We start from the raw sequence: 25,729 nt of genomic DNA on the forward strand, positions 1-25,729 counted from the left end.
CCGGCGCCCCGCCCCGTGACGTCGTGGCGTTGCCCCTCCCGTCTCCCGGAAGGGGGCGTTTGCCGGGAAGGGGGACAGTACCGTTGGAGGCTCCGGGCTTCGGGCTGCGCTTTAGGACCCCCTGTTTGAGCGCGTGTGCTGAGAAACCAACACGGAGTCCGCTCACTCGCTCCTCTCTGTTCATCTACACGGTGTTGTCCCAGCTCCATCCGCTCCTCTGCCTGCTCTCCTGAGCTAACTGCCTTCTGGACCCTCCAAGGCTGCCAGACCCTTTCAGAAGCGAGACCTGCCCAAGGCTAGTTCCTCTCCTGCAAGAGGCTCACAACAGTTTTCTTTAAAGTCTTTATTTTTTTTAATTGTTCTGCACACTTGATTACCAGCCAGCAGCCAGTGGTGCCCAAATACCAGTACATGGACTGGTGGCATCAGAATCACCCGAGGAGCCCGAGCCCAGGTACTCTTCAGTCTGGAGAAGGTCCAAGGAATCCGCGTTTTAGCGTGGCCTCCAGGTTATGCAGTCCTTGCTCTAATTCCCTGATCCTGAGCCAAGCTCTGGATTCTTGGCTTTTGTGTCCTAATATTGCCTTCTATTAAATCCTGGATGGACTCTAAACTCCTCTAGACACCCACACCACCATCTCCCCCCTACCCTCCGAGAAATTCTTAGGGCCTTTACTTAAGGGTTATGGTCTCCCTAAAAAGCTGCAAGTTGGATTAACTTTTTTTTTTAAGTTTGTTTATTTGAGAGTGCGCTCACACCCGAGCAGGAGAGGGGAAGAAAAGGAGAGACAGAGTTCCAAGCAAGCTCCACCCTGTCAGCGCAGAACCCAACTGGGGCCATGATCTCCCCAACTTGCGATCATGACCTGAGCCAAAGTGAAGAGTAGATTCCTTAACTGACTGAGCCACCCAGGCACCCCCGCAAGTTTAACTTATAAACTTAGCCTCACACCTTGGAGATTTCTATTTGAGATGCATCATTTGCTAAGCACTGAAGACTTCACTCTCAAGAGTCACAAGCAAGAAGAATAGGATACTCGGGGAGAGAAATGCAGACCTAAATTTAGGGATGTCAGTACACTGAATATAACTGTCTGTCTTCCTGGGTCAGGATCTGGGTCTCCATGTGCCCTGTAATGGGAAACCTCTCTCCCTAGAGTTACACTCACATACAGCTTATAATCACTGAGCTGCCCTGTGGCCTTCTGAACAGCCTATTAATTTAACCTCTGGCCCTGTAGAACTCTCTTGCCTGTTGCCCTGCCCTCCTAACCTCTAAGTTAGTATATAGAGGAGAGAATCCACTATTTTCTGGATGAAGGTTGACTTTCCAGTTGGTAACAATAGCATGGCTTCCTCTGAGCTACCATTCACCACTTCCCCTTTCTAGTGACATGTATGACCACTAAGATAGTGAAGTTCATGAACTGGGAAAACAGGGCTTTCCATCCTTCCTTAGGAGCTCACTGCCCAAGCTACACAACTTCCCTGATCCCAGCAAAGAATGAATTCGTGATTGCAAGGCTGGGGGGCGGGGGAGGGGGGTGGTGCCAGGGGAGCCAGATTTAACAAAAAAGAGCCAAAAGATCTGGAGTTCAAACCTCAGCTCTGCCAGTTAATAGCTCTATTAAAGTCAAGTCACTTTACTTCTCTGAGTATCAGTGGCCCCCGTGTGAGTGGGAGTCTTCTAAGAGAACACCTAGCCCACGCATGTGCTCAGGAAATGTTTATTCTGTTATTCTTCCCTTTTCTCGTAGCAAAAGCTATTCAGGGGAATTACAATTCATCCACTCTCCCCGTCTTTCTTGCCGAATTACAAAACACGTTTTAACGTCAATGCTTGCTTGTAATATTAAATCATTATAATAATGCTTGTCATAAAAATATTGTTTTATAGACCATTTGCAGGACCCTTAGCTTTAATGCCTTGCATTCCAAATTCTGATTTTACTATAAAGTTTATGGTCCCAACCAACAAAAGATTTTGACTATGTAGCAGTGATGCGTATTTGTTTTCCAGCTTTCAGAACTCCAAAGGGGTGCCTGGGTGGCTCAGTTTGATTAAGTGGCCGACTTCAGCTCAGGGTATGATCTCATGGCCTGTAGGTTCGAGCCCCACATCAGGCTCTGTGATGAGAGCCTGGAGCCTGCTTCAAATTTTATGTCCCCCTCTCTCTCTGCCTCCCCCACTCTCTCTCTCTCTCTCAAAAATAAATAAGCATTTAAAAAAAAAAGAATTCCAAAGGCAAATATCCTTCACTGCTCAGTACAGGCTGTACGATGGAAGTGAGGGGTTGGGCTCCCAGATAAGCTGAGCGCCCTATTTGAATGGATGCATTATGGAAGGTGAGAAAGGAGGCCACGCCCTGACACTCAACTCTCAGCTTCCACGTGAAAACCCAACTCCCAGTCACGTGTTAACAAACTGAGGACGGACCCTAACCGACCTAACATACAGCATCTGACCCCAAATCAAGAACATAGTCCATGGCTGGAAATAGAAAACAAAGCAAGGAGGAAAGAAGGGGAGAGAACAAAACAAAACAAACTTCTGTTCACACAACTTCATGTACTATTCAATCTGCTACGTTTCAGGGCTTGATCTCCCTTTCCCTGGCAGTCTTAGAAGAGAGAAAGGAACTGTCTGTCCGGTGGTTTTGGTACCACGGAAATGAACCTCGTACTTCCTACTTTAGAAGGACTGAGTGGTTGCTCTTCAGGGGAGCGCCGCCATGCGGCTGCTTTATCCATTTACACCCAAGGTGGCCTTTCTCCCTTAAAAAGACAACTTTATAAATCAAATTTAGCATGTTTAAGATGCTTAATTTAAAAATCAGCCAATTACCTATATTAAAGCACATGTGTTGCCCATTTTTCTCCCCTTTGAGTGAGCCTGTGTTCGCCTCAGGCTGCTGCTGTGATGACTCCTGAGGGACCGAGGCCCACAGGCCAACAGCCACGGGAATGAACCCGGCATCCCACCCACCCCCGCGGAGCCTCAAGATGCCCACAGCCCGTGCAAAAGCCTGAGCAGGGGACCTGGTGAAGCTGCACCCAGATTTCGACGTGCAGACGCTGTAAGGCACTAAATTTTGTTGTTTGTAAGCCAAGCGTGGGGCAGTTTGTAGGCGATGATAGGTAACTAACGCGAGCCACCGATGGTTTGATTAACTCCTTCGGCTTTAAGGCGCAGCTCAGTAGTGCTGATACAGGCTCAGGGTGGCACCTACTGGGCACCTGCACCCTCTTTCACCTCTCAGGGTAAGTGTACGCGCACTTGACACAAGGCTCTGGGTCGGGCTGGAGTGCCCGTGACGAAGCTAAACAGGGCCACTGCCCCCCCAGCTGCCTGGAGCACCCCCAACCCCTCTGCCTGGCTAGAGTGCCCTCCCCTCAAGACTTGATAAGGAAAGGGGCGCCTGGGGGGCTCAGTCGGTTAAGCGTCCAACTTTTGATTTCGGCTGAGGTCACGATCTCACAATTCATGGGTTCAAGCCCCACGAGGGGCTCTGTGCTGATAGCATGGAGCCTGCTTAGGAATTCACTTTCTCTCTCTCTCTCTCTCTTAGGAATTCATTCTCTCTCTCTCTCTGCCCCTCGCACACACACATTCTTTCTCCTAAAAAAAAAATTTTTTTTAAAGACTTGATAAGTAAAATTACCATCCATACCCCTCTGAAAAAAACTGCCCCAAAGGAACCTATGTCCAACTAAACCTTAGTTGCTCCCTAAAAGACAAAAGGCAGGAACTTTATCCTTGAGAAGGAAAGAATGGAAGTATCTAGTCCTGTGGTCATACCACAACTTCCAGAGAGCGGGAAGGCTTGACTTCACTCTCTAGAGCAGCGGTCTCCAAAACAAGCAAGAGAATCCACTGTGATTTGTGAGAAAATACTATTTTTTAATCAAAAGAAAAGGAAGAAGGAAGGAAGGAGGGAAAAGAAAAAGGAGAGTAAAGAAAAGAAAAACTAAGCTTTACTGATATCAGCTCTACAAGCTGACCCCGGGGCCCTCGCAGCCCATGCAGACCAGCCAGTTTTAGGGAACCGACCGTGAGCGGGTGCAGGACAGAAAGGCAGGCAGTGGCCCCCTTAACTCATGGCTGGGCAGGGTCGCTGTGTGCTACTGCAGACGTCAGGCCTGGTTTGCAGGCTGTGCTGATTATATTACCTTGTGTTAACATGAGCCCAAATTAACCCGGACAAGTGGAAACACTGAACACTGCTCAGAGACTGCAGTCTGAATGCTCCTCTGTGAGCACCAGGGAACTTTAAGAAAATGGCAGAGACGATTCTGTTCCCGTCCCTCGTGGGGCAGCCACATGAATCATTTTACCTTGTCATAAAATTTAGCAGGTCATTAAGCATATGAAAAAGTACCAAGACAATAGTTTGAAGTGCAGCAAAATCTGCCCAGAGGACAGACTGTGCCCCCAGAGGCCCGCCAGCGGCGGCAGAGCTTCTAAGTTAGATCCTGCAGGTGCACGTGTAAACGGATCCAGCGTTCCACCAGGAGGGCGCCCGACCAAAGCCATTTGGAAGCCATGGGTCTACAGGGTTCTGGGACATTTTCTAACTTAAATATCAGAGCACTTGCAGGGCCTGCGTGATCAGGAAACGTAGAGGGTTGAGAAGAGAAGGGAGGAAGGAGAAAACAAAATAGCGGAGTTTATTCGTCCTCCTCCACGATCATTCTCCCTGAAAGTCCCCGGACACCACGCCCAGCTCCCCCAATCTCTACCGCCTCGGACGACCCAGAGCTTTTCAAACAGACGCCGGAAACCGAGTCAGAGTGACAGACATGGGCGTGCCCTTCCACGCACACCCATCTGGAAAGGTCCCAGCGGCCACAGGACAGGCTGCCGGGGCAGCCTTGAGTTCTGAGACGAAAGCCCACTGCCTGCCCGAGGCTGTGCTCAGGGGAACAACGCCGGTCCTTTCAGAAGGAAGGGCTTCGCTGCCTCCAGGATGTCCAGTTTGGGGTCCAGGGAGCGGCCAAGCCCCTCCAACACCATGATGGCAAACACAATCGAGGCGAAGTTGCTCTCTAGCTTTACCTGCAACAGGAAAACAGTGGTTCTTTCCGAAGCCCACAGACAGAGACGGAGGATCCTGGGTAACCACGCGGCTGTCCACTCCAGGCCTGCTGGGATTTCTCCCCTCTACCCACCCCTCCTCTCTCTACCCCATCATTTCCCCACCATCATCTACTCTGCCAGCCTCCCACCTCCTGGGAATCTGGAGGGGAAATCTGGGGCGGAAAGCATGTACTTCTCTGGGGGGGGGTGTGGGTGTGAATGACTTAAAAATAATAAAATGAGTACTTCAGAGCTACAAGAGGGTCATCCTTCAAGAGCTGCAGTGGCCTTTTTGAGACCACGTGCAGCTGGCTTTGCTCAAACACAGCACAGCCGTTCCCCCTTTGGAGCCAGGGTACAGAGGCAGCAATTTAAGTAGATGACTCAGCTAATCCTCAAGCGTACTATCATCCCCATTCTACAGAAAGGAAGCTCAGGCAGGTGCACGGTGGTTGAGTGGTTTATTCCAAGCCACTGCGGGAGGTAGACGAGAGCCAGAATTTAAACCTGGAAGAGCAAGAAGCTGTTTTCCAAGAGCACAGAGGGCAGGAAATTGAAGGCTGACTCGGGAAATCATCTTTGTAAAAAGTAAAACATTACTGGGGCGCCCGGTGGCTCAGCTCGTTAAAAGCGTCTGACTCTTGATTTCGGCTCAGGTCATGATCTCACGGTTCTGGAGGTCAGGCCCCACATCGGGCTCTGTGCTGACAGTGAGGAGCCTGCTTGGAGTTCTCTCCCTCTCTCTCTGCCCCTCCCCAGCTGGCATACAGGCTCCTCTCTCTCTCAAAATAAATAAAACTTAAAAAAAAAGAAGGCAAAGGGCATTTGTCTCAGGTAAAGCCTGAGGAGTTGCCTGGGGCTTAGATGGGGCTTCACCACCACAGGGAATGCTTCCATTCTTAACGTAAGCTGAGGGGCGAGTTCATGCTTGTTGTATTCTTTCTTCCATTTCTGGCATATCTATATTTTTTTAATGTTTTATTTATTTTTGAGAGAGAGGGAGACACACAGAGCACAAGCAGGAGAGGGGCAGAGACAGGGAGACACAGAATCTGAAGCAGGCTCCAGGCTCTGAGCTGTTAGCACGGAGCCCAATACCGGGCTTGAACTCAGGAGCTGTGAGATCATGACCTGAGCCGAAGTCGGAACTTAACCGACTGAGCCACCCAGGCTCCCCTCTGGCAAATATTTTATTAAAAAGTTAAGTGTCACATGAACAGACCTTTCTCCAAAGAAGACATATAAATGGGCAACAAGCATATGAACAGGTGCTGAACGTCACTAATCATTAGAGAAACACAGAACCACGAGGAGATACCACCTCACACCCACTTAGGATGGCTATTAGCAAGAAGCAGAGAACACGTGTTTGTGAGGATGTGGAAAACTGGATCCTTCGCAGATTGGAGGTGGACAGGAAAATCGTGCTTGGGAAAGCGGTACAGAGCTCCCTCAAAAACTCAAAAAATACCATGTGATCTAGCAGTCTCGCTTCTGGGTAAATATGCAAAGAACTCAAAGCAGGACCTCAAAGAAATATTTGCACATCCATGTTCATTGCAGCATTATTCATAAGCGCCAAGAGGTGGAAGTAGCCCATGGCAAGAGGGAGAGATTAACTGGGAATTGCTGTTCAACGGATACAGCTTCCATTTTGCAGCTTCCATTTCACAAGTTGAGAAAGCTCTAGAGATTTGTTACACAACAATGTGAATATGCTGACACTACTGCACTGCACACTGAAAATGGTTAGGGTTGGGGGGGCTCAGTCGGTTACGTGTCTGACCTCGGCTCAGGTCATGATCTCACAGTTCCCAGGTCAGAGCCCCACATCAAGCCCTCTGCTCTCAGCAAAGAGCCCGCTTCAGATCCTCCGTCCCACCCCCCCACCCCCGCTCCTCTCCAGCTTGTGCACACGTTCTCTCTCTCTCTCAAAAGTAAATAAACATTTTTTTTAAAACTTAAAACAGTGGTTAGGGTAAATGTATACATGTATTTCAATTATAATTAAACACTTTTAAGTTCGTTAAATAATTAAAGGCCTGGCGCAGTGCCCAGAACCAGGACTTGCAGCAGGCAGCCTGCCGGCTCTCCCAGCCTGGGCACAGCGAACACAGAGCTTCTAACCACCGTGCCCCGCGCCGTGTGTAAGGAAGGCTGGCTGCGGGGTTAGAGCACAGGGGACAGGAGGGCGAAGCAGGAAGAGTCCGGGCTCTGCGGCCAGATGGCCAGCACCCGGGTCCTGGCATCGCCACAGGCGCTGTGTGGCTGCGGGCTCATGGCTGGGCCTCTTGTCACCACTGCCTGCCTTGAGAGTCGTCGAGGGACGCTGATAAGTATGATGCAGGGTACACGCAGGGAGCTCTGGGCACATTGCCAGGGTCCTCACGGCGACCCCGGGGACTTGGAGATGCGCGTGCAGCTCAGGGCTGCTGAGGGTGAGCCTCGGCCACCTGCTCCATATCATGTCCAACTGAGTTCCCAGGACTGGATGTTCGGTCCTGTCTCTCCCCAGCCCAACCCCCCAGCACTGACTCAAGCTTTCCCCAATCCCGAGGCCGTATGGAAGCCGTCGGTGACACAGAACTTGTCAGAAGTTGTGGATAGGGGCGCCTGGGTGGCTCAGTCGGTTAAGCCTCCAACTTCGGCTCAGGTCAGATCTCACGTTCGTGGGTTCGAGCCCCGCGTCAGGCTCTGTGCTGACAGCCAGCTCAGAGCCTGGAGCCTGCTTCTGGTTCTGTGTCTCCTTCTCTGTCTCTCCCCCTCTCATGCTCTGTCTCTCTCAGTATCAAAAATAAATAAAAAAAATTAAAAAAAAGAAGTTGTGGATAAAGGTTTTCACCAAAACCCTACAAACAAAGCCAGCTCTGGAGTTGGGGGGGGGGGGGTGTGGCTCTGCCATGCACCGTCGGTGGGACATGGGGAGTCACCTAGCCCTCTGTGCCCCCATCTCTACATTCGGATAATACGGAAGAGACCAGACCAGCCTGTGGGATTGTGCTGAGATTTAAGTGGGAAACTGGACGAGAAGCTCCCAGCGCAGCCGATCGCAGGTGGCAGGCGACCCACATGGGCTGCACCTGTTATCTCACGAGTCCGGGGGCACGCCCGCGACCCCGGTCTGTATGTCTGTTTGTCCCAAACATGCCGCTGCTGCAGAGTAGTTCTGGAGCAGCAGAAGGAGCACTGGACCGAGAGCCCCAGGTGCGTGTCCAGTCCTGGCTCCCCCAGTGAGGCGCTGGAGGCGAGTGGACCAGCCCGCCCGTGTCGTGCCTTCTGCAAGATGAGAGCGCTGGGCCGGACAGCTCTGTGATCGTAGCTCTGGGCTACAGTCCTTACCAAAGAGCTGCCTCCTCCGTGCAGCATTTTATTACCAGACTGCAGCGCCTCAAGAGAAATGCTGGGAAAGGCCATCTTCGGGTGAGACCCTTCCCTTCCCCGCCCTCAACACCTTGGCTGGCAGCTGTAGTCTGAAGTGTAGCCCAAGGTCACCCTCCATCACAAGCAGACAGAGCTGAGGCAAGGCCAAGGTGAAGAACCGTGAGGCCGCCCCCCTCCAAGGGGCGGGAGGCGAAGGTCAGGGCAGCCCCACCAGGGCCTCTGAACCCACCAGGACAACAGGTACCTCCTCTTGGGCCACCCTAGACCCCAGGACTTTGTGCCACACGGGAAAGAGCTAAGTATGACTTAGTATTAACCTAAGCATCATCAATGAGACGGAGGACGGAAAAGGCATGGAAGCCTGAGTTGAGCTGTTGTGGCCTCTGTGACTACCTGTCTCCGCAGCTCAGTATCACAGGTACCGAGGGTCGCACTGTGAGAGGGGACAGCCTGCCACGCCCGCGTCACCAAACACAAACAGCATCTTCACATAAACGGATCGGATGAAAACTGTCTGCCGGGATTCGACCTGACCTGGAAGTACTGTCTCCACCCTGTGGCCACCCGCCGCTCCCCCTAGCTCCCCCGACACCCGAGTCGGGCCCCACCAGAGCGTGGCAGCTCCGCTGTGCCGTGGGCCTCACCTTGTGAGTCATCAGTAACTTAAAGACATTCGACAGAAGGCTGGAAACTTGAAGCTGAAAAACAGAATGAAACAGTCTACAGTCCCCGCAAGTACTTCTGTCCCTTCCAGGCCTCTGTCCCGCCCAGTCCTCCCACCCCCTACACCCCCTCCAGAGTCACACACACACCACACACACAGCCATAACTGCACACACAAAACTACAAACACACACACACACACAAGCACCCACACACCACACACACCCACACACACACACCCCCAAAACCATACACACACACAACCCCAAACACACAGCCACACACACACACCCCCACACCCACCCACTCACACTACCTACACACACACACCAGCTATCAGGAAAGGGGCTCTTGGACAAAATCCAGAAAGGGCCACAAGTCCAGCTCCCGTCTCACAACGGAGTGCTGAGTGCCCCGCTGGAGTCTAGCCAGGGGCCCATAGACCCCATCACCCTCAGCACAGAGACCACATATGAATACACCAGACAGCCACCTCCTCACCACCAGGGGCCACTCCTCTGACTCCAGAAAACTGTCGGGTTTGTTACAACTGTGTATGAAACACAAAGTGGGCTTTGGCTGGGGTATAAATAAAGGACATGACGGTCAGGCCTGTCCTCTGGCTGCTCGGAGGCCTCGGCCCTCCTTCCCTCCACGCTCAGCTGAGCTCCAGACACAGGAAGCAGCACAAGGGCCAGACCCTGAACAGAGGACAGGTGGGGGGTGGCACTCTAAGTGTCCCTGCCCCAGCAGCCATGCAGGAGAACCCGGTCAAGGAGCCACTCCTGAGAGCCGGGGACCCCTGCACTCCGGGCACCTGCAGACGTGGGCACCGAGGAAAGGTCTGCTCCGTCTCTGCCTTCACACTCAGCCCCACTCAAGACACCTCCCCGTGAACAGGGCTCCCTTCCACCTCTGCTCCATCCAAGCGCAAGGATAGAAAACACCCCGAGGCCTCCGCCCCTCGCGTGGCCTGCTCACTTTTTCCAGGGTGATGGTGTTCTTCCTGGCCTGAGTCACCAGGGCGGCCATCTCCGCTTTGAACCGCTCCACGTCCCCGCACTCGTTGGCCCGGGCGTGACGCAGGATGAGCTCAGCCACTCGCTGGCCCTGCGAGACGTAAAGAAAGGAAACTCAGTAGAGTCAAGAGGCCAGAAACCTGGACGCTGTGCCCCAACTTCTTCAATCCTAGCTGCTTCCACCTCCATTTTCTACCATCCCGAACTTTTCTGATTTTATCCACTCCGGAATACCTGGTCACCAGCCAAAGACTCAAAGCCTCTGTTGGTCGCTGGACACCCACAGGGGCCAGAGCAGTCACACAGGGGACGGGGCAAAGCCAGCGTCCCACTGCTCGCTCTCCACGAGGCACTGCCCACCAACCAGCCTGGAGTGGCCAGGACCTGCTGCTGGACTGGACCGGCCACACTCTCCTCTGGGCTCTCTCCCTGCCCGGGCAGAATTCCCTCCTCACACCGACGCGGCCCCTGCGCTCCAGCCTTCCGCCTCCTCAGCCCAGAGCCTCCCGGTCTCCCTGACCCCCGGGGTGGCCACCACGGCGCCTCTCACCTGGCGCCGAGCCACCCCAGCAGCCTGCGCAGGGCAACGCCCCCCACCCTCCACTGCACCTCAGTGTTTAACCTTGGCCCAGGGGCCGCTTTCATACCGTCTCAGGCTCGAGCCTTTCGTTTGTCCCCTCAGAAGCCTCCCAAATAAGCAGGGGCTCCCCTGAACTTTGCCTTTTTGTTTTTTAAGCTAGCTCTCTCTTTGGCAGGGTCTTTCTTGCTAGAAAGTTCCACACCATTGGCCAGAAGGTTTCTTCATTGTCACTCGTGATGCAGCATCTGAAGTTGACTCTGAGGAGGTTTTGCTGAATCCCTTTCTGTAATAATCCCTCTCAACGACTGGAGCCCCTCAGAGCCACAGGGTCAGGGTTAGAAACCACTCCCGAGTCTAAGGCGTCTCCCCACACTTGGAGAGCAAGTCCTCTAAGCTTCGGCTCCCCACCAGCCTGCTGTCTGGCAGCAAACGGCACGGGCTGGGCCAGCCGTCACGCAGACAGCAAGCCTGCGTTCCCAGTGCTCAGCTACGTGCCCGCTGACGGAAGGGACACTACCAGTATGAAACGGCATTTGGGATGCTGTCCCAAACCGTGAGCTGCTGAGAACAGGCGTCCCGCATGGGCATCAGCGCATTTTGGCCAAAGACCCCTTGGATGGCTTCATTCCCTCTCCTCTCCTTCCCTCTCCTTCCACCCCACTCCACCTGCGTCCATCAGGAGCACCCTTGGCCAAGGGAGGCATTAGTAAGACTGACAAGGGAAACCCACAGTCTCCAAGAGCCTAAAAGACCATCCCCGATGCCTGCTGGCCCGGGGTCTCACCTGGCCCATCGCCACAGCCATGAAAACTGCCCGGAAGTTGCTCAGGTCGGCGTCCCGCAGCTCGGCCACGATGCCAGCATCCAGCAGCACCAAGCGCAGCGGGCACAGGGCAGGCGCTGCAGCCATCACCGGCGTGTCACAGACACCCACCTGCTGTAGCCATGCCTCTGGACTCTTGGAAGGACCGTCGGCGCCCTGGACCAGGATGTTCCCAGGGTGGAGGTCTGCATGGACGAAGTTGTCCACAAATATCTGGAAGGAGATCAACGCTGCTCAAGGCTGAGTCACCCTCACCAACCCCCCCACATCACCACCAGGGGGTGGGGGCTTCCGGGACAGGGGTGGGGGCTGCCTGGGTGGCTCAATTGGTTAAGTGTCCAACTCTGGGCTTCGACTCAGGTCATGATCTCAGGGTTCACAGTGTGTGAGTTCGAGTCCCACATCGACTGAGTATGATGGCAGAGAGGTACATTTTCTTTATTTTTAGTGTTTTATTCGTTTTTCAGAAAGAGACAGCGTGAGCAGGGGAGGGTCAGACAGAGAGAGAGGAAGACACAGAATCCAAAGACAGGCAACAGGCTCTGAGCTAGCTGTCAGCACAGAGCCTGACGCGAAGCTCTAACCCACGAACCGTGAGATCATGACCTGAGCCGAAGTTGGACGCTCAACTGACTGAGCCACCCAGGCGTACATTTTATAAAGCCTTGTTGCTTCTGTCACCACTTTAGAATTTATACTACGCAGGCCAGGTTGACATTTTTAAGAGCAAAGTTAATTTCAAAGTAAAGAACATTAAAAAAGATTAGAAGGGAACACGAAAAATCAAAGACCAAACTGCATTTCAAAGGACTTATTTTTATACTGTGATTTGAGCAATTAATATTCTAATTATGAATAATTATCTACATTATTCATGGAACCATGTTTTTAAAAAACATTTCATTAATCAGATCTCCCCTCCATGACCTCCATCTGTCCACACAGTGAAGTCTGACCATGATACCAACAACCCACATGGACTTGGGAGGGGGGGAAGGCAGGGAGAAGTAGCTTCGAATCTACTGGGTAGGGAAGAAAGCCCCAGGACTATGCCGGACAGGAAGTCAGGTGTGGCTCTGTGGACAGGAATCTGCCTTCTGTGAAAGCCCATGAGTGTGGGCAGAAGCCACCAGCAAGCCTTCTCAAGGGGGAGGAGAGCCTCAGAGGGAGGTGTGGAAGCCCTGGGCGACCCTGCTCCCTCCTACTGGCCGCAGACCCAGGCCACACAGGCCCTCCTGGGCCAGGTTCTGGCTGTGAAGGAGGCCAAGAGGCCGCTTCCCTGGTGAAAACCCTGGGTCTAGAGAAGCCAGGGGGCTGGCACACCTGCAGGGTGTGGTTTTGGGAAGCTGGCCAACCCCCAACCCCAGGGCAGAACCTCCTGGCACCTTGCTGTCCGCCTGGCCCCCCAGCTTTCACCCTCATCCTTGATGCTGCAAACCAGAACCCGTCATGATCACCCCAATGCTGGGCACTGCTTCGTGCTGCTCTGCCCCTGGCTGCCCCCACCATCTGAAGGTGAGATCATGACCTGGGCCGAAGCAGGACGCTTAGCAGGCTGAGCCACCCAGGCGCCCCCGCGTCTTCTTTCTTTACTCCTACATGTGAGCTGCTATCAGTGCTGGTTCTACTGTTACTATTAATGACAGTGAAAGCTAACACTGCTTTGGGCTCACTATGACCTTTTACGGGCATCAGCTCATTTACATCATCAGGCTGTCCCCTCGAAGGTGACACCTAGCCTTCCTTTACATCTCAGCTCAGATGGCACCACTTTCTGAATGAATCCTGAGGCGAGGACGGGCCCCACCTAAATGACCCTCTTGTGCCTGTGTGTCATTTACTCGTTTGTGGCCTGTCTTCCCAACAAGTGACAGTTGCATGAACATTGTAATCATGTCTGTTTCACTCACTACTCTGAAGCCAGTGCTTAACTTAGTGCCAAGCACTTAACTTAGTGCCCAGCACGGAGCGGGTGCTCAATAAACATTGCTGAATGAATGAAGTACCATTTAACATACAGTACCTTTCCCTGTTTGTCTAAACTGTAGGCAACTTAGGCAGAGCGTGGGTCTTGCTCCCCCACTCTTTGCACAGCACCTTACATGGTGCCAGAGCACATGCCACCGAGAAAGTGCTTCACAGAAAGGTGTAAAATGAATGGGCGTGATGGGTGGCCCAGCTCTTCCTAGAGCAGATTTTCAAGATGGCGGCTGTGCTCATCCTCCTGCCCACGGCAGCCGACCAGTGTCTCCGCCATCTTCCCACATGCAATCTGACCACATGCTGGGCCGGGGCACCCTCTCCAAGCCCACGAACTCACCATCTTCAGAAGCATGTTGATCCCCAGCCGTGCAATCTTCCTCTTCAAGTCTACGGGAATGCCCGCCTGCTGGTAACTGGACACAGGCACACTTTCCTTGAAGGGAAGTCAGGGAAGAGACAGCTCTACCACGAACAGCCCGCTGAACACCCCGTTCCTCATCCCCATGTGACACCTGGGCACTGCCCTCCCACCCACACGCTTCCCGAGGAGGTTTTCCTTCCTTAGAAGCCCTATGAATCTGTCACCCACAAGTAAATTTTCATCTACTCTCTTATCCCTTCTGTAACACCTCTCAAAGGAAAACAAGTCCCATTTTACAGAGGAAACCTGCGACTCTGTCCCCCATGCTGTCAGATCGTGGGAGAAGACAGGTACAGGCCCCAGGAGAACTAGACTCCGATCAACAGTCAGCCAACAAGGACGTGAATGAGCAGGAAAATGGAAAGGACAATGAAAGGGAAGAGACAAGAAAGACGAGACAGTAAACAGTTCCTGTACGTTAGTTATTTAATTGTCAAAGCAGCCCGCTGAGATCGGTCTGGTTATTCCTCAGTACAAATGAGAGAAGCGAAGCCCAGAGAGTGTAAGTCACTTGATCAAGGTCACATAGGTGGTAACACTGGGTCACCCCTGTCACTTCCCTGGATCTCACCATTCCGTCTTCACAAAGGAGGCTGAACCAGGCAACAGCTAAGGGCAATGATATGACATGGATACTTGCTGAACGCTTTCTCTGAGCAAACTCTGCTGAAGGCATTTGGTATTCAATGTGTCACTGCGGACAACCCTATGACGCAGGGGCAGGTGCCCATTGTTTTACATGAGGAAACTGAAGTCACCAGCAAATAAAATGGAGAGCAGAATTCCCAGTCCAGAAACTCTGAGGCCATGCCCAGGCTCCCAGCCACCCCCTACACTACCTCCCTGCCCTACGCCATATCCAAGCTCCCTCAGTTTCTCTTGGCTTTTGCCTTTCAGACTGCATAGCGGACATGGCCCAGCTGGGACTGGAAGGCACAGCCTGGGAAGCACTCACTCTTACCTCGTATGTTTCCACCAAGACGTCCCTGGTGACAAAGGGACGCAGAGGGGTGGGGAATTTGACAGACTTCACATTCAGGAAGTTGCACTGGAAGTGTTCTAGGTTCTGAGCTTCGTAACGCAGGTCGATCTAGAGAGAAGTGGAGAGGAAAGATGAGGGGTGATCTGGGCCCCAGGAGAGCAGCTCCTGGATGGCCAACGAGCTAGCGAGTCACACATGCACCGGCCTTCGCCACCTGCCTTCCCGCAGAATCCTCAGGAGACCAGGGAGGAGGTGGTTTGGGCTGTGTGAGCTCCCAGAAGCCACAGCTGCAGACCCCTGGCCGCACTTGGGCTCCGCCATCTCCCCGCCATCCCCCCGCCATCCCCTCTCTGCCCACGCCGCTTCGCTCCAGCCCACGGAGCCCTTCCCCACACCCCAGGGCTTCATCTCCATTGCTCTCCGGTGGCCCTCTGGCCTCCACCAGCCCTACACCGGTCCCCCTCTTAAGGTCCACCTCCATCATGGGGCTGGCGCTGCCCTCCGCCCACCGCCCTGACGCTGCTCCCTCAACCCGGCAAGCCGTCCCCCTGCCAGACTCAAGGGTCCGCTGCCATCTCTCCAGGCACCTGCTACGGTGTCCTCGATGACCCTGTTCTGCCTGAACAGTTGTCCTCACACCCGCCCTTCTCTCCCCAGTCTTCTCCCTGCCTCCAACCACTCCGCTTGGTCTAGTCTCCCAGCCACGCCTCCCCCGTGTGCCCCCACGTGCTGAAGCCATTGCAGTGCAGCCCTCCGCCAGCCTGCGCTCTCCCTCTCTGTCCCCTCCCGTCCTCAGCTAGCACCTCCTGGAGATGGAACTGTGGTCTCCCGGCCAGACCCCGCTACCAGCTCCACACTTCTCTTCCTGCAAGCCTGAAGACCCTTGAAGTCCATGTCTAAACGGGATTTACTCCCACGGCCCCAAGCAGCCAGTCACCTGGGAGTCACTGCAGATTAATCCTTCCCTCTTGTCCTCCACACTATTTGTGACTCCAGGCCACCAAGGCTGCACTCACCTCTCTCGGATCCATTCCATTTCCCCTGCACTCAGCTCCCAGCCAGTCACCTGAACCCTAAGAAAGACACTGGGCTCCGGGACCCCCAACTTCCCTCTCTCTAATCCATCTGCTGGTGTCCCCTACCACCTATAGGACGAAGTCTAAATTCTTTAGGATGATATCCAAGGTGGCTCACCGTACGGCCCCCACTGCTCTCTTCGGATCCATCTCTTGTGCCTCTCGCTTCCTCTGCCACCCACAACTCTAGCCTCTTCCAGTCTACACAGTGCTGAACATCTGGCCTGCCTCACGTCCCTCTCTCCCTCGCCTTCCTTAGTCCCGATGGGAATGTTCTTCCCCCACTGGTCCAACTGTAACCGCCACTAACCTTTCAAGACTCAGCAAGAGTCTGGGGAGCCTTGGCCCTCAGGATAGAATGACCCCTTCCCCTCTTGGGCCCCAGCTCTACCCAACTGAACCTGTAGAGACTCCTACAGGAGCCACATATGGGCTAGCCCCCTTCTGCGTACTGTGTATTCCTTATGGACAAGAAAACCTCACCCTCACCCCATGAGGTGTCTCGGACTTCAAGGAGGGGAACTGAAGCCTGGATGGGTGGCAGCAATGACAGTAATGCAGAGATGACTGCTGGAATAGAAGCTGTGTTCTCCATTGTAGTTTTCTATTTTCCTATGGAAAGTACATTGCCCACAGCATGAAGTGAAGCTTCCTAAACATTCACATGCATCCCTGGGACTTAAAACCTTCCATCAGAGGACCAAAATGAAGACTTAGCACCTTGCTTCTCAAGTTTCTGCACTCTCCAACAGAGCCAGTGCAACTGCCTACGTGAATCCCGAACTAACCCCAAAGCATGTTCACCTAAGCGTGAACTACTTAACCCAAGTGTTCACCTAAACTTAAACAAGTATCCCGAGGGTCCTGGACAGGGAGGAGGTCCTTGTCGACTAAAAACTCTGGAAACAAAGCAAAGCAAAGGCACCGGCTATAACTACACTAATTCTTCTCACCCTGGAGATGAGCCACGGATTGTGACACAGGGAACACTGCACATCCCACCAGAATCCTGGTACTTCGCTAGCAGGCAGTAACGAAGGAAGACGGTGTTTCCCAAGCACCTTTGCAGTGACATTGGGCCCATGCAATTAAAGCTCTGACTTATAGACTGAGAAGGCCACAGTGGTCTCTCGCCCCACTCCACACGGACCCTAGATGAAGGCTGAAGGTTGAAGGACCCAGGTTAAAGATGGCAGCGCCAAACTTGGGGGGTGCCTGGGTGGCTCAGTCGGTTGAGCATCCGGCTTCGGTTCAGGTCATGATCTCGAGGTTCGTGGGTTCGGGCCCCGCATCGGGCTCTGTGCTGACAGCTAGCTCAGAGCCTGGAGCGTGTTTCGGATTCTGTGTTTCCCTCTCTCTCTGACCCTCCCCTGCTCGCACTGTCTCTCTCTGTCTCTCAAAATTAAATAAAAACCATTAAAAATTAAAAAAAAAAAAAGATGGCAGCGCCAAACTTGGGAGGAAACTGGGTCCCTGAATAACTATGGAGTAGAGCTCCGCCTCCTCCTTCGGCCCATCTGTGTGGCACTTTGATACAATCAAGAATCATCTTGTCGCACTTGGTCTCCAAGGTTGGAGTAGTCTTTGTGATGTCAGTTAGCAGTACCTACCCCCAACTACTACACCATACGAGTCACAAAATAACGCATGCGTTCAGCATTTACCAAACAGCCAATGGCCAGAACTATGTTAGGTGCTATTTACAACTGAGGGAAGGAGACTTCACCTGATGGACCATGAGCTTCTCAAATTCCTCCACGATCTCAGGCAAGCTAAGCCACTTGATTCCTGGCAGAAGTGTGAGGACTCGGCTGCCCATCTTCATCAGCAACAGGTCCATCTGCACCTGTGACAGCAAGCCAGGGTGCAGCACCTGCCGGGAAGACAGACAGTGAGACACAATCACCCAGACAGGGCTGGGTCCCACCATCAGAAGAGAGCCAAGCCAGCTTCTCATGAGAGCAAAAACGGATGTGGTCCCAACACCCACAATGCTCCTGCCTCCCTCCCTCCCATGTGCCTTCACTAAGGAAATTCCAGGGGCAACCCCTCTGCGATGCACACAAGCTTTGCTTTTCCTTCCAAATACATTAAGTTTAGGTCATTGGTTCCCAAACATTAGCTTGCATAAAGTCACCATGGAAACGCAGACTGCCAGGCCTCCTCCAAGACCTAATGAATCACCTACCCTGGGGACGGGACCAGAAATCTGCATTGTACTGAGCATACCAGGTAAATGGACCAGGTAGTCCAAAGCCTGTGTCAGAGAAGGATCTAGAGTCACAGAACTCCAGCAAGGATGCCCTGAGATGGGATGGGAAGAGTGTGCTTTCAAATGCCTGTTCATCCTGCAGCTCGTGCCCAGTCTGAAGCCTCCTGATCCACTTTTTTTTTAAAGTTTTCTAGCTTTTCTTTCTTTCTTTCTATTTTCTTCTTTTCTTCTCAAAGAGAGAGAGCGCGAGCACATGCAAGTTGGGGAGAGAGGCAGAGGGCCCGAGAGAGAATCTCAAGCAGACTCCATGCTCAGCTTGTTGGATCATGGCTGGAGCTGAGATCAAGAGTTAGACACTCAACCGACTGAGCCACCCAGGCGCCCCTGTTCCACTTTTGAAAACACAGAGGTAACAGTCCCTACTCCATGTCAAGTCCTTTCCGGAATAAAGTGGGAATACGAATAAATAGAAGTTAAAGAAATGCCTACTTCAAAGGCATCTAGCACAGATTAAATCATGCATCTAACATGACTGGAGTGTATCCTGGTGCCAAGCAGGCACCCACTCCTTGCCTTCCATAGAGCAGAGGATATTTGGTCCAGTTTTACCCAAACATGCCTCCTCATGAGAATCATCTACAGCCTTTATGAAAAGCCCGGCCTCAGCTTCCTTCCTTGGAAAGTATGATTCAGTAGGTGAGAACCAAGGAACCCTTGGGAGGGTTTTTTCCAAGGTGTAAGAGAGCATCGGGGTACCTGCTCCCAGGGCCGGCCAGATCCCCCAGGGTTAGGCTGAAAGGGGATGGAAAAGTGTGGAGACCAAAAAAAAAATGATGGAGCCCAGGCCGGGGTGACTAGAAATGAGGGGACAAGGGAGCTGCTTCTGTAAACCTGAAGACCGCCATCTCCGGCTCACTGTCTCTGACTTATCCTGACCCCCGAGTAGTGGGTCCATTGAATGGTTCCTCCAGCCACAGAGGCTGTGGACCCCAAACCCTCTTCGTTTTCCTTTATTAGCCTCTTCACACAACCACACCCTTGAACCAAGAAATAACACAGCTTGCAAAGCACAGGCACTCAGATAAAGGTCAAGCTAATAGAAATCAGTGGCAAGTATTGTGGGGTGATCTGCAAATGGGGGTTCCTGACCGGGGACAGCTCTGTGGGGTCAGTGAGGTTTTAGAGACAGGAAGGGCCAAGTGACAACATCAGACCACTTACTTTCACTGCCACGGGGATGAGGTGATCTGGCTCAGGTTGGCGGGCAGGCACCGAAGACTGAGATGTGACTGCATTGGATCCATCTGGGTCAACCTTAGGGAGGAGCAGCCTTTCTAGAAATGACTGGTCAGCAAGACTTCCTTGAAACTTCCACCCCTTTCTCAGGGGTCCAAAGAGCTCTCCCAGCTTCCCGACTGCCCCGGCTTCTGAAGAAGGCTGCAGGCGGGAGGCCTTAGCAAGTCTCCAGATGCTGACATTCTCCAGGAAGGCGGGATTGGCACGAGCTTTGTACACTTGGGCCACGCAGCCCGAACCCACAGGTTCTTTCTTCTCAAAGCAGAGGACCCTCCCCCAGTCTTCCCCAAACGCCTGCCGCAGGAAGTTTTCAGTGTGAGTCCAAGGGTGGGGGGTCACCCGGACGTGCAGCTTGGAGAACTGGGCACAGAAAGCCTCCGAGAAGAGGTCGCGCCGGGTGCTGGCCCACTGACCCAATTTGATGTATGTTGGGCCTGAGGTCTCCGTGGCTTTCAGAAGCAGATAGAGCCAGAGGCTGGAGATGCTGGGAGCCAGGTAGGTGAGGGGGTAGAAGAGAAGGAGGGGTAAGAATTTCATCAGGAGGGCCCCAGCCCGGAGCCAGATCCGGAGGTGCAGAAGGAGGCCCCCTGGCCGCCCGTCTTGGGAGACACTCTGGGGTGGCCCATTATCAGCTAGGTCACTCCAGCCCGCCCTTCGCTGGCACAGGCTCTCAGGGCCCCCCTCACCAATGTCTCCAGAGGCTGAGATAAGTTTGGGTAAAGTGCCAAGCAGAAGCCAACAGAGTCTGGCATTACGTGAGCACCCAGATGATCTTAAGAGGCCGAGTTCCTTTCTGAGCTCAAAACCTCTTAGGTAGGACAAGCAGACCCTAACAGAAAAGCGCCAGGGGGTCACCATCCTCTCCCAGAGGTCCCCGGTAGGTTGCCTGCCCTCGACTTAAAGGGCACCCATCTATGTTCACGCTCTGGGCAAGGCTGACAGGAGTCCAGTCTCAGCTGAGTGTCCCACTCCTAAATGTAGGGCCGCAGCGAGATGCGGCGACGCTCAGAGCCCGCGTGCAGGCTGAGCGTGTGCAGGCGGAGCTGGCCCGGCTCCCGGTCCTGCCCTGCGGGGCGCGCCCCCCGGGTCGCGAAGCCCGGCCCCTGCGTCCCGGCGCCACACGGCTGCCCGGCCCCTCCGTCCCGGAGCCACACCGCTGCCCCTCCCGGTACCTCGCCTACACCTAGGGTCCGAGGCCGCCGGCGCCTTCGGGGACTTTCAGAACTGCACGGACCGTGAGGGCGGGAGGGGCCGAGCCAGACGCCAGGCCAGGCCCAGAGCGGGGACGCGACCTGCGGCGAGGTGGCCGCGCGGTTGGGGCCGGGCACCCGCGGAGGGCCACAGCGTGCAGGGGCTAGGAGAGGGTGGGGGTGAGGGTCGTGGCGCAGAGCCCGGCGGCCAAGAGCCCGGAGGTAGGGGTGCGGGGGAAGGGGGGAAGGTACGCCCGGGTCAAGGAGTTGAGAGCCGGGGCGGTGGGCAGTGCGGACCGCCGAAGACCCGGGCCCCGGTACCAGGGTGGGGAGAAGCCTGGGGCCCGGAGGTGGCGGGGTGCAGAGACCCAACGATGAGGGCCCGAGGAGCCGGACGCCGACAGCCGGACGGGTGCGTGAAGGGTCGGCGATCGGGTTGGAGAAAGCGGGGGAGAGGGGTGCGGAGGGCCGGAGCCAGGCGCCCGGGGTCCGGGTGCCCAGGGCGGGAAGGGCGTGCGGAGGGCCGGGGATCCGGCGCCGAGGACGCGCCGCCCGCGTCTTCCGGGAGCGCCCGGCGCGCCGGCTCGGGCACCGCCCCTTAAAGCGGAAGCGGCGCGGGGGCGGGCGGAGGCTCGTTCTGGCCCTCGGGTCCTGGACTGGGTAAAGAGATTTCGCGCAAAACTCGAAGGGACCGCGCCCTCCCCTGCCCCCCAGTGCCTCTGCGTCCCCATGGACATCTTTGCAGCCTTCCTTACGGAAATCGTGGAAACGCGCAGAGAACTGCAAGCCCCGTCTGCACGCAGGTTGAGTGTTCAGCTGAGCAGAATGGGTCAGGGAGGGAGGTGACCCGGAGCACCAGGCTGCCGTGAATTGGGGGACTGTGTTTGGCCATTGGGGAGTGGCTCCTGAAAGACCATGCGTATTCGTTTAACTAATGCTTTTTTGAGCCCAATACGTATTTCTTAAGCAGAATCTAACAATATTATCAAGGCTCATAATATGTACTGAACTAGGTATCATGCTAGGCCCCGGGGACCTGGAGACACACATCCTGCCTTTACGAGCTGATCACATATGAGGAGACCCCACAGGGGAACACATAATGTGCAATTTCGAAGTGTGGCAACAGCGTGAGAGAAACGAAGAATCCGGAGAACCCAAAGCATGGCGACTACTTTAGAGAGGAAGCGAGGGAGGCCTTGGGCGTCGGACGGTGTTCAGACACATAAAGTCCTCAAGAGGAAGGAGTGGAGTGTGAGGATTAGAGGGGAGGGGTTGCTTTAACCTTGAAAAGCCAAAGGAAGGTCATATGGTTCTAGACAGCAGGGGGGAGAGAAACGGAGGTGGTGGTGGTGGTGGTGGTGACGGTAGAGGTAGTGGTGGAGGTGGGGGTGGTATTGGTGGGGTGTTGGTGGTGACGGTGGTGGTGAAGGTACAACTTCTTAAGGAGCTATAGGCACCCAAGCAGGTAAAGTTGAGGGATTCCTGGGGCCCATGGAAGGTCACTGGGGAGAATGATGTTATCCATATTAAGGCACATGGGCAGCAAAATCAGTTACATCAAATAGGAACCCTAAATTAGAATCTGTAAGGACAGCCTTTAAAAATCGCAGATGTTGATTTGCAGTCAAGCTCCTTCTCACATGGGCAATTTGATGTCCTCTGTTTCAGGATTAGTAACAGCAGGAATGTATTTGGAATGATTAATGAATTAAGAGACTAAATATACAAACAGGGGCACCTGGGTGGCTCAGTCGGTTAAGCATTTGGCTCTTGATTTTGGCTTAGGTCATGATCTATCTCATGGTTTGTGGGTTCAAGCCTCACATCAGGCTCTGCGCTGACAGCACCAACCCTGCTTGGGATTCTCTCTCTCTCTCTCTCTCTCTCTCTCTCTCTCTTGTAAGAACATGAGTCTGAACCTAACAGACGCCATGACAGGCTTTAAGTTTCCCCTCTAAACTAGGTCTAAAGGTCAGTCTCTCCAGAACTATTAGGCGGTTACACATTGCCTGAGGCAAGAGAGACCACCCTGTAATACCCTTAACATTTCTAAGGGCGGGCCTAGAAATGGAAGCTATAGGTAATCAGTTATTGCCTAAGGCTAGTTACACCCTACGTGAGGGTCCTGGGTCCTGGGTCTACTCTGTGATTGGTTAACACTCTAAATGTTGTAATTGGATAAACCTGCTGTCAATAATATTGTGTAATAATAATTGGATCACTGTACCTATGTCACAATTTCCTGTAACTCCCCCTTCCCAAACTCATAAAAGCCCTACCCCGCCCTTGTTCGGGGCTCTCAGCGTGGATCCACCACGCTTGTAAAGTCTGTGAGCCCGAGTTTAGGCCCTGGCGAGCCTAAACCCGTAATAAAGCCCTTTGCTTTTGCCTGCGTGCTTCGGCCTCCCTGGCGGTTTCTGGTTTTTTGGGGGCGATATCAAAATTGGGCATAACACTCTCCCCCCCTTCTCCCTCTCCTCATTTCGTTCTTGACCTGCTTGTGCTAATGCATGCTTGTGCTCTTTCTCTCTCTCTCTCTCTAAATAAAAAAAAAGAGAGAAACTAAACAAATAGACATTGGCCAGATATATGACAATAGAACTCTGACCTGCATCCCCTGCAGTAATAGGTCCTGGACAGTTAGGACTTGGTCAGTGATGGCCAGCTTCTCTAATTTTCATCCCCAACTCCCATCTCAGTACCAACCAGAGAAAGCCAAATGTCTTCTCCAAACCGATCACAGGAGATGCCCCGGCCCCCAGCTTCCCTGTGCCGACAACCTCCAATTAGGGCACACTTGGAGCCTTTTTTTCCTCTATAACCTGCCCCCACTAGCATGTGAGTCTCCACTTGTATTTGAGTCTCTGCCACGTGCAAGTGATGGTGGCTGACCCCCTTGCTCTAGAAAGCTCTAAATAGGGGCACCTGGGTGGCTCAGTCAGTTAAGCGACTGACTTTGGCTCAGGTCATGATCTCACAGTCTGTGAGTTCAAGCCCTGCGTCGGGCTCTGTGCTGACAACTCAGAGCCTGGAGCCTGCTTCGGATTCTGTGTCTCTCTCTCTCTCTCTCTCTCTCTCTCTCTCTCTCTCTCTCTCTCTCTCTCTCCTCTCTCTCTCTCTCTCTCTCTCTCTCTCTGCCCCTCCCCTGTTCACTCTCTGTCTATCTCAAAATTAAATAAACATTAAAAAAACTTTTTAAAATACTAGTTTAAGAAATAAAGCTCTGAATAAATGACATTTGTTCTCATTAGGGTGGTCTCCTTTTTTTTTCCATAGAAATTTTCTTGACAGCTAAGTTCTTGGAGATGCTCTTGCAGATGCTGTTAACTCTAGCACCACTAGGTGGCACCATTCTCTCGGGACTTGCAACCCGAGCTTTTTCGGGGTTCCCTGACCCGACGACGGAGAAGAATCTGGCGGGTGTGGAGAGAATTGCAAAGGCCCACCTGGCTGTGCTTATGTTTTCACGTGATCGAAATGACTGTGATTGTAGCATCTCCCCGGTAACATTGTGGCAGAGCAGATGTGCCGCAGGGCAAGCACCTGCTCAAAGCCCTGGGGACGCAGATACAGATGCAGGATTGACTGGCCTCAGAGTTCTCAGCCTGGGCACATTTGACTTTTGAGGCAGGATAGTTCTTTGCTGTGTGTGAGGAGGGGTGGGCGAGGGGGAGGGGAAGGTAGTGGTGCGTTGTAGGATGTCTAGGCATCTCTGGCACCCCCCTGATGCTGGAAAACCCCCTTTCCCGATTCTGACTTTACAATATGTCTTCAAAGTTGCCAAATGTTTCCTGGGGAGCGAAGCTGCCTCTAGGTGAGAATCCCCGGGCTCCGCTCCTTGGAGAGCAGGGCTCCGTGAGACCCTTTTAGCCATTCCCCCCTCAGCACACATACTCATTTTCTTAAGAACGGGATACTGGGGAAGGGAAAGCCCGGAGCCCGCCTGCTGTGGTCCCCCCTCCTCCGTCCTGCCCCGAGCAGACCCAGGACCAGTGTCTCTGGTGGGGACCAGCCGCCTCCACCGCAAACACCCGGGGTGCTCCTAAAGCTGCGATTCCCAGGCCCCACCCCTGCCCCCCTCATCAGGACCCCTGCTTCCCCTCCCCTCCCAAGCCAAGGGCTTTGTCAGGAAATACAAAGTTGGAGAAGGACTGACTCTACCCCATCCCGAGGTCCCGCTTGGTACCCTGGCCTGCGGTTGGCGCCGGGGAGAACTGGACCCTGGCCTGAAAACGCTGGCCCTGGGCCACCCACATACACATCTACGCCTCGAGCCTGTAGAGTAGAAAATACCAGAAACAACACTGGAAAAGGCCAGCAAGGGACGAGGCTGCGGCAGGCGGGCTCACCCACCTCCTTTCTCCGCTTGTGACGAAGACCGTACGGGCCCTTCGTCGCGCGGCCCCTTGGCCGCCTTGCTCTCTCCTTTCCTTCTCCATCGTGGGCTTGTCAGAGGCGTCGTCCTCCTCCGGGCCCCACTCTCTGGCCCCCTGCAGTTGCCCCGGCACTACCCAGGCCAGGTGCCACTCTCATGCCAATGCCAGGCGGCCTGCTCAGCCAGGGGCGTGGCCATGCCCACCTTCGAGGCCCCTCCCTGCTCTGCTCTGCCGGGCCCGCACATGCGCAGCTCTGATGCCCCGGGCCTGCCACGTCTCTGCTCTCAAGCCGGGCACCGACGCCAGGAGCCCCGCTAGTGGTCCTAGGGCAGAGCCGCCTGGCCTGTCCTGAGTCAGACTGCTGGGTGCTTCCGGGCTCCGGCCTCATTTGCAGAGGTCTCGGCCAAGGCACCTTCCTCTTTCTGACGGTTTCTGCATTGGTAAAAGAGGCTGATATTAGCATCTCCCTCCTCGGTGATCTCCGCAGAGCCTTACCATCACCTGGCGCACACTCGGCCCCACGGGGGAAGGAAGGAAGAACAGAACTGGCAGCTGCTTGTGCTTTCTCTGCCTGTGAGAAGGGGCGAGCCGGGTAGGGCCTGGGGACCAGGTGGCCTGATCGCCCCAGACAGCTGAGACCCCGAGAG

The 25,729-nt window shown here is 54.0% G+C and overlaps 1 protein-coding gene across 1 annotated transcript; it reads right to left on the bottom strand.

Annotated features, from left to right (window-relative positions):
• Positions 1-4,643: 4,643 nt before the first annotated feature.
• Positions 4,644-21,227, bottom strand: ADCK2 (aarF domain containing kinase 2). Its single transcript, XM_029922601.1, has 8 exons — positions 19,439-21,227; positions 17,732-17,878; positions 14,909-15,037; positions 13,864-13,959; positions 11,505-11,756; positions 10,103-10,231; positions 9,103-9,156; positions 4,644-5,056 (listed from the first exon to the last, which is right to left on the bottom strand). The coding sequence occupies exons 1-8, from the start codon at positions 20,369-20,371 to the stop codon at positions 4,916-4,918; spliced, it is 1,881 nt and encodes a 626-aa protein (XP_029778461.1). The 5' UTR covers positions 20,372-21,227; the 3' UTR covers positions 4,644-4,915.
• Positions 21,228-25,729: the final 4,502 nt, after the last annotated feature.

This window comes from Suricata suricatta, chromosome 2 (assembly GCF_006229205.1).
Source record: "Suricata suricatta isolate VVHF042 chromosome 2, meerkat_22Aug2017_6uvM2_HiC, whole genome shotgun sequence".
In the NCBI taxonomy this organism is placed as follows: domain Eukaryota; kingdom Metazoa; phylum Chordata; class Mammalia; order Carnivora; family Herpestidae; genus Suricata; species Suricata suricatta.